At 51.8% G+C, this 14,175-nt stretch overlaps 1 protein-coding gene across 2 annotated transcripts; it reads right to left on the bottom strand.

Annotated features, from left to right (window-relative positions):
• Positions 1-1,093: 1,093 nt before the first annotated feature.
• On the bottom strand, positions 1,094-7,998 carry LOC307066019 (kallikrein-6-like). 2 transcript variants are annotated; one of them, XM_079723068.1, is made up of 7 exons: positions 7,946-7,998; positions 7,499-7,546; positions 6,868-7,024; positions 3,757-4,004; positions 2,538-2,674; positions 2,013-2,071; positions 1,094-1,740 (listed from the first exon to the last, which is right to left on the bottom strand). In XM_079723068.1, exons 2-7 carry the CDS (start codon positions 7,542-7,544, stop codon positions 1,575-1,577), a joined length of 813 nt encoding a protein of 270 aa, XP_079579194.1. In that variant the 5' UTR covers positions 7,545-7,546; positions 7,946-7,998; the 3' UTR covers positions 1,094-1,574. The 2 variants fall into 2 exon arrangements, with proteins under 2 accessions (XP_079579194.1, XP_079579195.1); XM_079723069.1 differs by lacking the exon at positions 2,013-2,071.
• Between the last annotated feature and the right edge of the window lie 6,177 nt (positions 7,999-14,175).

A 14,175-nucleotide genomic window follows, 5' to 3' on the forward strand; every position in this document is an offset into this window, starting at 1 on the left:
TCCCTTTCTCCTGGGAGCCACTTACTATCCCATTCATCTTCCTGGGAGGATGCCTGGCTTAGATGTCGTTTTGTCTTTCTTGGAGATGGTGCAGTGGGGGTCAAGAGAGGATGGCCTCTCTGAGGACAGGGACTGACCTGGGGCTTGGGGATAGGGGTGCGCGCATCAGTGCGGGATCACGCTTCGTGCATGTGGGTGGAAGAACCCCAGAAAGCATGGAGAAGCCTGGGTCCTCATCCAGTTCTGCCTGTCTGCCCCCCTCATTTCGGGGAGGGCCTCCAGTCTCTCCACCTCCCTGCCCATCCCCCTCTCCTCAAATGGACTGCAATGAGATCTTTCAAATACCCACATCTGACCCTGTCCTTCCTTTTCTCAAGGCCCTCAGGATCAAGGTCAAGTACTTCTGCCTTGTACTCAGGGCCCAACGCCATCTTCCAGTGACCTACTTTCCCAGCCATGTCACCTATTTCTCTGGCCTCAAACCCCAGCCCCCACCAACCTGGATGATTTGCCATCTCCGGAACACAGCAGATGTTCTCACACTCCCAGACTTTTCTGCAGGTCATTAGCATCTTGAGTATGCCACCCCCCCACACTTCTCCACACGGTGAGCTCATCCTCAGCCTCCCTCTCCAGCTGTCCCAGCCCCAGCCCCTGCTCAGCCCTCATCTTCTCTCCCTGCACCATCATTTCTACGCCCCCCTGGCCTCTGGTCTTTTCTTTCTGGTCCATCCTGCACATGGCCCCAGAGCTGCTTCTGCTCTCATCCCTTCCATGGCTCCCCTCTGCTCTCAGGAGAAGCCCTAGCCTCTCAACCTGGGGTCTGGGGTCTTTTGGGATCTGGTCCCTGCTCTCTGTATCTCCCATCACTCTTACCCACACACAGTGGCCTCCCAGCCCTCTCATCTCCCTGCTTTTGCTGCTACAGGGGGAGTTTAGTGGAGAAAGCCACCCCTCAGGGCTAGCTAGGTGGAGGAGACGGGGAGGTCTTCCCAGGGAGGAGAAAAACCAAGCTGGGCTGTAAAAGGGAACTAAGGGTATCTGGGCTTCGGAGAGGCAGAGGTGGGATAAAAGCCAAAGGTACCACGAATAATAAAATTCACTCTTTATTGTTCACACGGGTGTGCCAGGCACTGCTGTATGTGTCTCACATGTTTACAGCCTTGAATCTCCGCAACAACATAGCCACCGCCTTATGAGGGATATACGATTATTATCCTTATTTTAGAGATGAGAAAATTTACACGCTGAAGGAAGGCGCTTCCCGCGGTTGCACGGCTAAGCAAGTGGGGGAGCTGGGAGCCCAGCTCAGGTTTGGCCAGACTTGGGACCACTTCTCTGTAGGAAGAAGTCGAGCCCATGGAGTAACTGGGGAGGGAGAGATGCTCGGAAGGGACTTTCCTGTATTCTCTTAGTGGCGGGGTTGGGACCTTAGCTGGTGTTCCCATCACTCCTAGTGATGCAAGGAAGGGGCTGAGGTAAAATCAGGGAGGATTTGTGCTGTGGTGTCACCACTTTTATTAAGCATTAAGGGTCGGGTCTGGGCAGGTGGGGGGAAGGTCAAGAAGTGGAGGTCACATATCAGGATCAGTGGGCCTGAATGGTTTTTCCGATCCAGTGGCCATATCTGCAGACGTCGGTGTAGACGCCTGGCTTCTCCTTGGATCCGCAGGGGATGTTACCCCATGACACAAGGCCTCGGAGACGGTCGCCACACACCAACGGACCCCCAGAATCACCCTGTGGTTAACGAGGGAGAGAGTCAGATACAGACTCGCAGAGAAGGAAAGACAGACAGAAGGAGACACAGAGACATGTAGAGAGGGGGAAAGACACTCAGAGATGGAGAGAAAGACACACATACAGAGAGAGACAGACAGACAGACACAAAGTCACAGATAGGGAAATAGAAGAGACTGAGGGAGACTCAGAAACACAGAGATCTCTAAAGAGAGGACAGACGGTCTCAGAAATGGGGCTCATCTCCTGCCCTTTCTTTGCATCCAACTCACTGTGTATCAGTTTTCTCTATCTTTGTCTCTTTCTCCCTCTTGGCTGGTCTCTGCAGATCCTTCAATGCACAGGGTTCAGTTTTGGCATCAAAAGGAGAAATCCAATGGACAAAGGTGGCAGAAACCCAAGTTAAGAGTATTTGGGAGTGGGGATGGAGCCCCTTCTCTCCCCAGCTATGGTCCCCCTTCTGCACAGTGTGGTTATTTCCAAGCAGAACTTGTGGGGGTTCTGTTGGAGCAGGGACAGTCTCCTGGCACCATCTACCTCCCTACTGTGTCTCTGTGGTTCTTGATCTCTTCATCTCCATCCTTGTCTCTGCATTTCCTGTCTCTGCTGACTGGCTTTTTATCTCTACCTGTCCCTGATTGTGTTTCTGTGTATCAAATTGAGTCTCTCTCCCTTATCATGCCTCTGATTTTCACCCAGCCTGTCTCTGTAAAGCTCTAGTTTGGTCTGTATGTGTCTGTCTCTTCCTGCCCATCTCTGTCCTTGGCTATGTAACTGGTGGGCCCTGGTGTCCTCACCTGGCAGGAGTCCTTCCCGTGTTTCTCATCCCCGGCACACACCATGTTTTGGGTGATCTGGCCAGGGTAGGCACGGTCACACTCCTCATGGGGCACCAGGTGGAGGTATGCACACTGGATGATGTTAGGGAAATCACCTGCACAGACAGATGGGCCAGGATCACTTCACAACCCACCCTTCCCATTGATCCTCCAACACCTATAAATCCTCCCTCCCCTATTGGACCCTATTTCCCAGTGGTTCCCTTTTTCCTATTTATTGCTCATTCTCAAAACCCACTTCCATCACCTGACTCCTGATTGGTCCCTCTTTCCGTCAGTCTTCCCTCACATTGGCCTGTCTTCCTCACTAATTACCCCTTCTCTACCGGTTCTCATTTCCTATTGGTTTTCCTTCTCTTCGTTCCTGCCTTCACTTGTCTCTCTTCCATTGGTCCCACCTTCTTCAGTAGTTCAGCTGACCTCTAGACTCTCTTCCTCTCTTAGTCCCTCCTCTGTTATAGCCCGTCCTCCTTCATTGGACCCTTCTTGCCCATTGGCTCATCCTGATTGGTCACCACTTGACTTTGGGTCTTTCCTAACTGGTCCCTTCTTTCCCCATTGGTTCTCCCTTCTATTGGCCCTTCATCCAAAGGTCTACTCCCTCACTGCTTCTTTCCTAAATGGCCTCATCCTCCCGCATTGGTTCTCCCTTCCTTTTGGGCCCTTCACTCACTGGCCTACCCTCAATGGTTCCTGCTGATCTATTGATTCTTCCTCTAGTCCTTCTTCTAGTGACCCCTCTTGACCACTGACTCTTCTCAATTGACCCTTCCCACATTAGCTTTCTCTACACTGTTCGCTTTCTCAGTTCACGTCCTTCAGCTGTGTCCCCTGCTTCTTCCATTAGCCCCTCCTCCATTTATCCTTTATTGATCATCAGGGCATCCTGGTTGGACCCTTTTGACAACTGGCCCCCTTCCTGATTAGTATCTCCACAGTGACCCTCCCTCCTCATTGACCCTTCATCTTATGGCCCACATCTCCATGCCATTCACCTGTTGATCTACTCTCTCCATTGGCTGTTCACTTATTGGCCCAACTCCCATATTTGCCCTCCCTCCCCACTGAACTTTCACCCACTGATACACTACCCCATTGATTCTCACCATTAACCCACCTCCCCATGACCCATCACCCACTGATCATGGGTCACCTGCATCATTTTCCCCCTACTGACCATCTGCCATCTTGCCCCAGCCTAGGATGTGGCAGCTGGTGTGGTTGGCTGAGCAGTCTCTTTCCAGGGACAGGGGCTGTATGTGTGCAGAGAATTTGGCTGGACGTGACAGGCGCAAGAGCATGATGTCCTGGTCATGGGTGGCGGCGTTGTAGCCAGGGTGGACCACGGTCCGGACAACAGAGCTCTCCTCCTGGAAACTCTCCCTTTGCTGAAGGTTGTGCTTCCCCAGGTAGACCTGAAGATTCCTGGGAAAGAGAAGGGCTGGGTCTCACCTGGAGCCCTTGGGCTGCAGCTGAGACTCCAGAGGGGGCTACGGTGGGAGGTGGGGTAGCCTGGAACACCATGAACCATCCGGTCTTCTCCCCTCACTGTCTTCCCAGGTCAGTAAATGACAGCTCCACCCTTCCAGAATAACCTGGAGACTATTCTTGACTCTTTATTTCTTGACTCACCTCCCAGCTGTCCAGAAATCCTTTTGTCTCTCCAAAGCATACCCAGACTCTGACCACTTCTCACCTCTCCCACTGCTGCCATCTTGGTCTGAGCCACCATAATCTCTTACCTGGACTACAGTCTCACTGGACTCCTGGCTTCTATCTTTGCCCCTCTATGGTCTGTCCTCCACAAAGCAGCCAGAGCTATTTTAACAATATAAGCCAGCTTTGTCCCTCCTGTGCTCAGAACCCTCCTGTGACTCCCATCTTGCTCAGAATAGAGGCCAAAGTTCTCACTGTGGCCTACAAGGTCCTGCACGATCCGTCCCCATCACCTGTCAGTTATCTCCCGCTCTCCCCCTTCTCCTTCTGTTCCAGCCACACCGGCTTCACTGCCTTTCCTTGAACACAATAGTCATCCTCTCACCCCAGGGCCTTTGCACTGGCTGTTCTCTCTGCCAGCAACTCTTTCCCCCAGATATCTGCATGCCTCACTCCCTCACCTCCTTCAAGTGTCACCTTCTCAGTGAGGCCTTCCCTGAAGACCCAATTAAAATGCAAGTATCCACCCCAACAGGCAAGTCCTAGCTCCCTCTCCTGATTTCCTTTCCACCAGAGAACCTAACATCACTGTCTGACACACTATATATGTATTGTTAAATAGTCACTTCTTTTACTGTCTCTCCCTCTGCCACAGCCGTGCTATTCGATAGAAGTTTCTGTAAGGATGGAAATATTGTCTATCTGCACTGTTTGAAACAGTGACCACTGACCACAGGCAGCTACTGAGCCCTTGAAGTGTGGCTAGTGGATTTGGAAATTCGTTTCATTTTTATTCATGTAAATTTAATTGGCCATATGTGGCTAATGGCTACTGCATCAGATGGCACAGTTCTAGAATATCAAGGTGGGATTTTTGTATCAGTCAGATACATCCTCCTCGGTGCCTAGACCAGTGTCTGGCATATGATAGATGTTCAATAAATATTTGTGAAATGGATCAAAGCATTACTCCCTTGCTCAGAAACTTTCCATAGCTCCCCATTACCCTCAGAATAAAGCCCAAGTGCCTTATCCCACTATCCTCTGACCCTCAGTGAACCAGTAACTTTCTTTTCTTAGAACTCTTCAGATTGTTCCCACTTCTTTTGTCCTTGCATCTCCTCTGCCCTGGATGCTCTGCCCGCTTCTTCCTTTGGCTACCCTTTCTCATTTTCCATGCCTCAGTTTGAATTTCATCTCATCAGAAAGTCCTTCCTGACACCTTCTTCCATCTAAAGCAGGTACCTCTGTTCTTTTCTCTCACGGAGCCATCCCTGGTTTTTTGCTTTCATTGGACTTAGAGTAATTTGTAAATGTGTAGTTTTTCGAGGATTCTATAACTGTCTTCCTGCACATTTCTGCTCCTGTGTTCCCGAGGGCAGAGACTCTGGGTATCTCCCCGTCTCAGTCTTTGCTGAATTCCCACTGCCCAGCTCAAATCTGGCTGTTAGTGGGTGCTCTCGATCAATGTGCACTGAATGAATGAATGAGGATGGTGGGAGTGATGCCAGGTTTACCAGCGCTTGGGGGAGACCACCCTGGGGGGTCCATTGTGTCCATGACCCTGCAAGGTGAGACCCCTGTTGGGGTCTCTCCCCGCTCCCACTGGGATACGGCACCTGTTGGTTTGTCACTTGCTACTTCTCTGAGCTTCAGTTTCCTCAGAAGCAAAGAGTCCCTTATTGTGGGGGATTCCAGGAAAGGTATAGAAACTGCCTACCTGGGTACGTGGCCCATAGTGAGCGCTGAAAAAACTGGTGGTTGTTGTTCATCAAACTAGCGGTGATTAGTGCCCTGAGGATTAGTCCTGGGTCCTCTATGGTCCTCTATCTATGCCCACTTTTTGGATGATCTCATCCCATCCCATAGCTTTAAATACCACCTGTGTGTGGTATTTAAAGCCGTAATGTTTACCTCCATCTCTGGCCTCTCCCCTGAGCACCAGCAGCCAACCTGGCATCCTTCTTGAACATCAGCCAGGTACCTGAGACTCACCTAGGCTAAAACAAAATGTCTGAGGCTCCGCCACCCATATCCAAACTGCTCCTCTTTCCCTCTCCCCTGACTCAGAGAAAGACACATCAAAACAGCCAGTTGTTCCAGTCCCATCCCCGGAAGTCAGCCCTGCTTGTTCTCTTTCTCTCCCATTCCACACCACCAAGTCCTGCTGACTCAGCCTCAGAACACTTCCCCAGGTTTTCAACTTCCCTCCATCCCCAGGGCCACCATCCTGGTCCGTCTCAGGACAATGGCAACAGCCTCCACATGCATCCCTTCATCTCCCGCCCAGTTCACTTTCCAGAGTGCTCTTAAAAATGTAAATCAGATCATGCTGCTTCCCTGATTAAAACTCTGTGTGGCTTCCCCCAGCCCTTAGAATTAAATCCATCGCTGCCTACAGGGCCCTGTAGAAGGTCAGTTCATCAAAGCAGCAGTTTTGCTTGTTTTCTTCACTGTGATATCCCCAGGGCCCCAAACACTGCCTGACACGTATTTAGTCATCAGTTAAATACTGGCCAGTTGAGCCTGATTATCAGATGGCCTCATGATCGGACAGGCGGACGTGTGAAGTGTGCAAGACTCCCGCAGGGTCTAATTGCAACCACTCCTCATTCACAGGGTGGAGACTCACGGTTTTTTGCAGTGGGCAGCGGTGAGGACCCACAGTGGATGAATGAGGACTCCCCCACAGAGCAAGTGGCCTGAGCTGTAAAGGGCAGCTTGGTAGGGGTGAGATGTCTGCTCACAGGGTCCACCATGCAGCACCTTATTCTGTTCCTCTGTCTGGGCTGAGGGAGGGAGGGTCTGAGTCAGAGAGAAGGTCTGGAGACATCAGGGGCCTCCCCCAAGGTGAACCCCATTGCTGTTTAATCATCAGGATCATCTCCATCCCCATGTCCCAAACCAGCCCCATCCTCAAACCCTTCCTCAGACCCACTCCTTCTTCATCTCAATCCCCATCCCCAAAGCCAAATCCATCCCTAAGCGTTCTTATCTTTAAACCCACCTCCAACCAATTTCCCCGTCTCTAACCCCATCTCCCAAACCAAGCTCATCCTCAAACCCTTCCCCATCTTCAAGGCCACCTCCCACCGCTTCCCCATCTGCATCCCTCATCCCTCATTTAACCCCTGTGTCTTCCTCATTTGAGACCCACCCCCCTCCGTCCTCCTGTGTATCCCCATCCCAGTTCCAATCGCTTCCCCATCAACAACCCCCACCCCATGCCCAAACAGCCCCCTGCCCCGCCCTTTTGTGCCTACCTGCAGCGACCAGAATCAGTGTTACAATCAGCCTCTTCATGGCCATTCCTGAGAGGGGAAGCCAAATGCTGGATCAGTCCCGGCCTCAGACTTCGCCCAGTCCCCTCCCTCTTCTCCCTCCTCATCCTCTCCTTCCTCCCTGGCCTGCCCTGCTCTCCTGACCCTTGACTTCTGTCTTTCCCATTTAGCCTCCTGATTTCTTGTCTCCCCGACCCATGTCTTGCATCTGAGGGTCCCACGAAGGCGGGTGCCAGGGAGGACCCAGCACCTGCTGTTCACGGTGCTTATTTTTCTGTGCTCGCCTCTAGTTGGCCTCTTAGTAACAGGGGGAGGGAGGGCCCCTGACATTCTTCCCTCTCCGTGGGATCGCTCCTCCTCCCCTTGGCTCTGGGCTTACCTGTTGCTCAACCCCACACCTGTAGGTTCTGGTGGGAGGTGTGATCTTACCTGCTGGGGGCCGGCTGCCTGGGGGTCGACTCTTGGGTTGGGGGCAGGGACAGTACGTGTCACGGGCAGACAGAAAGGGAGACAGACAGAGAGTCAGAAATGCAGGGAACCGCGGGGAGAGAAGGGACGCTGAAAACACAGAGGACGCCTCAAGAGTCAGAGACGGAGGGCAGAAAGCAGAGAAGGTAGGGGCTGTGGCGCCCAGGGCCTGGCAGACAGACACCCTGAGCTCCCTGACCCCCCCTGGAAGAGGCTGGTCCTGTCCTCAGGTGCTCCTGGTGTTTCCTTTTAACCTCTGCCTCCCCAGGTCCCTGAGGCAGGAGGGAGACCCGCCCTTTTCCTCCTCACCCAGGCCTCCCACACATATTCCTCCCACAGCTCCGTGCCTGATGGCCCCCCTGACCCCGGCTTCCAGGGAGGGCAGTGCAGGTCCCTGAGTGCACTGGGCGCCCGGGTTCCCAGGTCTGAGGGGGGAGGGGGCTGGGGGCTGAGTATTCTGGACCTTCAAGGAGAAAGGAGCTGGGAGTCTGCACACCTGCATCTAAAGGAAGGAAAGGCAGGAGCTTGTTCTCCTCAGTTCCGAGACTTCTAGGTCCTTGAGCAAGAAAGGATCTGAGGGGCTTCCCTGGTGGCGCAGTGGTTGAGAATCCACCTGCCAATGCAGGGGACACGGGTTCGAGCCCTGGCCCGGGAAGATCCAACATGCCGTGGAGCAACTAAGCCCGTGCGCCACAACTACTGAGCCTGCACTCTAGAGCCTGTGAGCCACAACTACTGAGCCTGAGCGCTGCAACTACTGAAGCCCGCGCGCCTAGAGCCTGTGCTCCGCAACAATAGAAGCCACCGCCATAAGAAGCCCGCGCACCGCAACAAAGAGTAACCCTCGCTCGCCGCAACTAGAGAAACCCCGCGGGCAGTAACAAAGACCCAGGGCAGCCAAAAAATAAATAAATAAAAATAAATTAATTAATTTAAAAAGAAAGCAAGAAAGAAAGGATCTGAGGACCCAAATGCCTGCATCCCAGGCAAACACACAGAACCCCCTGTCCTCCCACCTCTTCTGTGAGCGCTCTGGGGCCTGCAGGCTGTCACTCCTGGGTTCAGCACCCTTGGGCACTGGCAACCAGGCCTTATGGGTTCAGTGGGGTTGGGGTGATTCACGCACCTGCCTGTAAGTCCCTCTGTGGATGCTGGAGAAACTCAGTGTCCTCACAAGACACAGCAAAACCAGCCAGCAAGGAAGCGTGTGGCACCAAGCTGGTACCCGCCCCTGCCCCAGGCTGTGGTGCAGACCCAGGCACTGTGGGGAAAGGGCCTTCGAACAATCGGGCTTTGTCTGTCCCCAGCACCCAGTGCCATGCTCTTGTCAGTTCCATTTCTCAAGCTCTCTTCCGGGCAGGTGGACGGCCAGCTGCATCAATAGCTTCCCTTTATCTCTATCTGAGATAAAGTCCTGTTGCTGTCCTTTGATTGTCCACCCACCTCTGCCCGGATATCAGGACTCTTGACCCTCCTGGTCCCCCTCCTCCAAGTCTCTCGGTGTCCAGCGCTCTCCCTGGCCATGGCGGGGGGTGCCTCCGTGTCTGCCTCTGTTTGTGTCTCTCCACCCCTCTGCCTCTTTCTCCATACTTTTCTCTGTATCTCTGTCTTTCTCCTTGATTTTCCATGTCTCCGTTGACACTCTCTAAATCTCTCTTCTTACCTCTCCTAGGTTCCACCTGCGTTTCCAGGAGAAGCGTGTGTAGGCACAGAGGGGAATTAGCTCCTGCAGAAGGGATGGCATGGGAGAAGGCAGCAGGGAAGCTAGTGGGACCCAGGAGGATCTCAGGACTTGTTGATGAGATTTAACGTGTACAGAGAGACACAGAAATAAACAGGAATGCAGGAAAAGTGTGATGAGAAACGGGGGTCCAGGAACCTATGGGGGGATCCAGGCAGATTTGAAGAGGTGTCTTTAAACTTGGGCTTTTTAGTCAGGAGGAGAGAGGTAGTTAAAGGGTCTGGTGCATGCAGGGAAATGGCAGACTGGCATGAGCCGGAGGAATGGGTGTACGTGCGGCGCCTGGAGGGAAATGGGTGTGATGATCACACGGACAGGCAAGATGGGAGATGGAAGCTTTTGGGAAAGTCATTGAGCAATAAGTACAACTGATATGAATAATGTCCACCTCAGCACCAGCTTGGGCCTGGCACTATGGGTAGCATTTAATTCTTGCATTAAATCTAATTGCTCCCACCTTTGCTTGTCCCCTGTCACTCCTGGGATGAAAACCACTTTGGCCTTTGATATATTCTCTGGGGCTGCTCCTCTTGCCCCCCGGTTTCCCCCAGGCCCTTCTCACTCATCTCACCACTGAACTCAGCATCTTCCTCTCAGGACCCACCTTCCTCCTAGGTACCAGTTTGGACCGCTCATGGCCCATTGATCCCCAAGTCCTATCCCACAGCCTCCTCTCTCTGTGTGGTCCCTTCTCTCCATCCCTACGTCCCTGGTCCCACCTCAGACCTGCTTCTCTCCCACCTGGACCATTACCCCAAACTCTTCCCCTTCTCTGTATCCTTCACTTGACCTCAGAGGCATCTTCTTGTGTCAGAGCTGACATTGCCTCTGTCTGGCTCACAGCCCTGGCCTGGGTCCCCCAGCATCTCCAGGACAAAGTCGCAGCCCTTCAGCATCCAGAGCAGCACTGGCCAAAAGAAATATAATGCCAGGTACACACGCATTTTTTAAAAATAAATTTATTTATTTTTGGCTGCATTGTGTCTTCACTGCTGCGTGCGGGCTTTCTCTAGTTGCGGCGAGTGGGGGCTACTCTTCGTTGCAGTGCACAGGCTTCTCATTGCGGTGGCTTCTCTTGTGGAGCACGGGCTCTAGACTCGCGGGCTTCAGTAGTTGTGGCACGCGGGCTCAGTAGTTGTGGCGCACGGGTTTTGTTGCTCCGCAGCATGTGGGATCTTCCCAGACCAGGGCTGGAACCCGTGTCCCCTGCATTGGCAGGCGGATTCTTAACCACCGCGCCACCAGAGAAGTCCCCACATGCACTTTTAAATTTTCTAGTAGCCACAATTTTTTTAAAAAGTAAAAAAAAAAAAAAAAACCCAAAAAACAAGAGTTCATTTTAACATCTCATTCAGCCCAATACATCCAAAACAATATTATTCCAATGCGAAATCAAAATACAATTTTATTTTTAAAGATTTATTATTTATTTATTTATTTATTTAATGTATTTTGGCTGTGTCGGGTCTTAGTTGCAGCACACGGGATCTTCATTGAGTCATGCAGGATCTTTCGTTGCAGCACGCGGGCTCTTCGTTGTGGTGCGCGGGCTTCTCTCTAGTTGTGGCATTAGGGTTTTCTCTCTCTAGTTGTGGCGCTCGGGCTCCAGGTCGCATAGGCTCTGTAGTTGTGGCGCACGGGTTCCAGAGCGCGTGGGGTCTGTAGTTTGCATCACAGGGCCTCTTGTTGAGGCGCGCGAGCTCATTAGTTGTGGCCCATGGGCTCAGTTGCCCCGAGGCATGTGGGATACTAGCTCCTTGACCCGGGATCGAACCCACATTCCCTGCATTGCAAGGCGGACTCTTAACCACTGGACCACCAGGGAAGTCCCCAAAATACAGTTTTAAAGAGGTGGTTTGCTTTCTTATTTTTTGCATGATAAGTGTTTGGAATCCGATGTGTCTTCTACAATTACAGCACAACTCAGTTGGAGCTGCCACAGTTCACGAGTCAGGAGCCACCAAGGCGAGTGGCTGCCATATTCTCAGTGCAGCTCTACCCACTTGTCTTCTTGTGCTCCAGCCATGGAGATTACTTGAAGCTTTCCTGAACCGTTCCATGTCTTCTAACCTCTAGGCCTTCGCCTATGCTATTCCTGCCTCCCAGAATGCTCTTCCCACCTTCTCCTGGTAACAACTTGTCCTCCAAGTCTTTGCTTAAACATTACCTCCTTCAGGAAGACTTCCCTGAACACCACCCAACTTCCAACCCTCTGCAGATGGGTTAGTCACTCTCATCTAAGATTCCACAGCAGGTGCCTCCTTCATGTCACGCTGGATGGTGACCATCTGGATCCACATCCATCTCCCCCACTGGACCATGAGCTCCTTGAGGGCAGGCACTGGTTCTCACTCACCTCTATGTCCCAAGCACCAGCACAGGACTCGGCCCAGAGGAAGCCTTAGGAAATGTTGACCAAATGACTAAATGACTTCATTCCTTCCACTCCTGTTTTACAGAAAAGAAAACTGAGGCTCAGAGAAAGGAATTTAATTGCTCAACCTTAAACACCCAGGAAACGGTGGAGCCGGAATTGGAACTCAACTTCCAACATGGCGGTGGACATGGCCCATCTCTTGGGGCCCCCTCTGGTTCCACCTTACTATAATATGGGATGGGTGGATTTGGGAGGAGTTATTGAGAGCCCTGTGGGAAAGGAGGGAGGTGGTAGGCAGTGGAGAGTGGAAGAACCTCTAAGAGAGAGAATGAAGTCCCCAACTCTAGGCATTTGCCAGTGGCCTTCATGGTTTTGCCATCCCCACATGCTTATTTATGGGATGTTTTTCTCCAAAGTGACATGCTCCGCAAAAGTCTTCAATAAAGAAAATGTTTTACAAGAAAACTTTATGAAAAGTGTAAGCAGGGAAGAGAGCCAGAAGTCACAAACAATAAAAACTAACACTCAGGGACTTCCCTGGTGGTCCAGTGGTTGACTCCAGGCTTCCAATGCAGGGGACGCGGGTTCGATCCGTGGTTGGGCAACTAAGATCCCACATGCCACGTGGTACAGCCAAAAACAAACAAACAAACAAAAAAAGCCCAACACTCATTGCAGGCTTATTCCGTGTCAGACAATGTTCTAGCACTTTCTGAATATTAAACTTATACAATCTTCATAACAGCCCTGGGAAATAGGTGCTATTTCTCTCATTTCAAGGATGAAGGAACAAGGGTGGGGAAGTGATGTGCTCAAAGGTGAATAGCTTGCAGCTGCCAGAACTGGGATTGGCACCCAAAAAGAGCAGTTTCCAGAGTCAGTGTCTTTAACTATTACACTTTATCAGCTACCCAAAGAAAAAGGAAGTTGTTTTTAAAAAATTCAACAAGAGTAAGAGCTCAAGTCATTGTAAACCAATCCACCTCCAGACGTGTATACAAGAGCTGCCAAGAGGCATAGCCAACTGTCTATAGGCTGACCTAGTGCAACTGTCATGTTTTGTTACTTTTTAAATTTTTAGGTTGAATATGGATTTAGGGTGGCTTGCTGGAGAAAGGGGAAGTTGATGGAGCTTCATGAGGGTGGTGGCCAAATACTCTTGACATTCCTTAAACTTGACACAGATCCAGAGGCGGGAGGGGCTGGGGGCCTGGACTCCTGGGTCTGAGGGAGGAGGGGACTTAGCTTCCTGTGCACAGGAACACCAGAGGAAGTTAAGAAATTCCACGGTGGCTACAGAATTCCTGCAATATGAAGAAGGGTGGGAGAATAGGAGGCTAGGAGAGCGGGGAAGATGGTGGAGCTTCAACAAGAAGAGAATGTTGACCAGTCAAGAATTCTGGGGGAGAAACTGGAAAGACAGGTAGGAGAGGTGAGTCCTGGGCATCGGAGAGGCTCCCTCTGTCAGCACCTTCTGAGGTATGACTGACTGGGAGACTTGGGTGGCAGGAGTAGGGGCATGGCCAGGCTGAGCTACTGGGACTCCTACCTCCACCCTTTCTGAGGCCCCTTCCCTGCCTTCTTGAGGACAGGAGACCACCTACTTGGGTTCCCAGCCCCCAGCCTCCCCTGGGCCTCCCCTGGCATCCAGGAGGCTGGGGGCTCACTTTTGGGGGGCCCCTGTGGGACCCAGGTGTCCTGTCTTCCTGCCAGCCCTATGCTTCTCCCAAACCTTCTCCCTCTCTCCTAGTTTGTCACCCTTGGACATGTCCAGAAACACTTTCACACCCCTTTCCGCCCTGAGGAAGTAGACATATTCTCTCCTCCCTCCCTTTTACTCTCTTTACCTTCCCTTTCCCTCTTTCTCTTCTCCATTTCACCGATGAGGAAGACTGAGACCCAGAAAATGGAGAAAAATATGCCACTGGGCAGGGAGGCAAGGCAAGGGACCAAAAATCAGATACATTTTTCTTTCCTGTCTTCCTCTCTAAGGGTCTCCTCTCCTCCACCTTAGATCTCCAGAGCTTTTCCACTGTTGTTTTTCAGGTTATAAAAGTGCATACCCACAGAAAA

Source organism: Hyperoodon ampullatus (genome assembly GCF_949752795.1).
Source record: "Hyperoodon ampullatus genome assembly, chromosome: 18".
Classification (NCBI taxonomy): Eukaryota; Metazoa; Chordata; class Mammalia; order Artiodactyla; family Ziphiidae; genus Hyperoodon; species Hyperoodon ampullatus.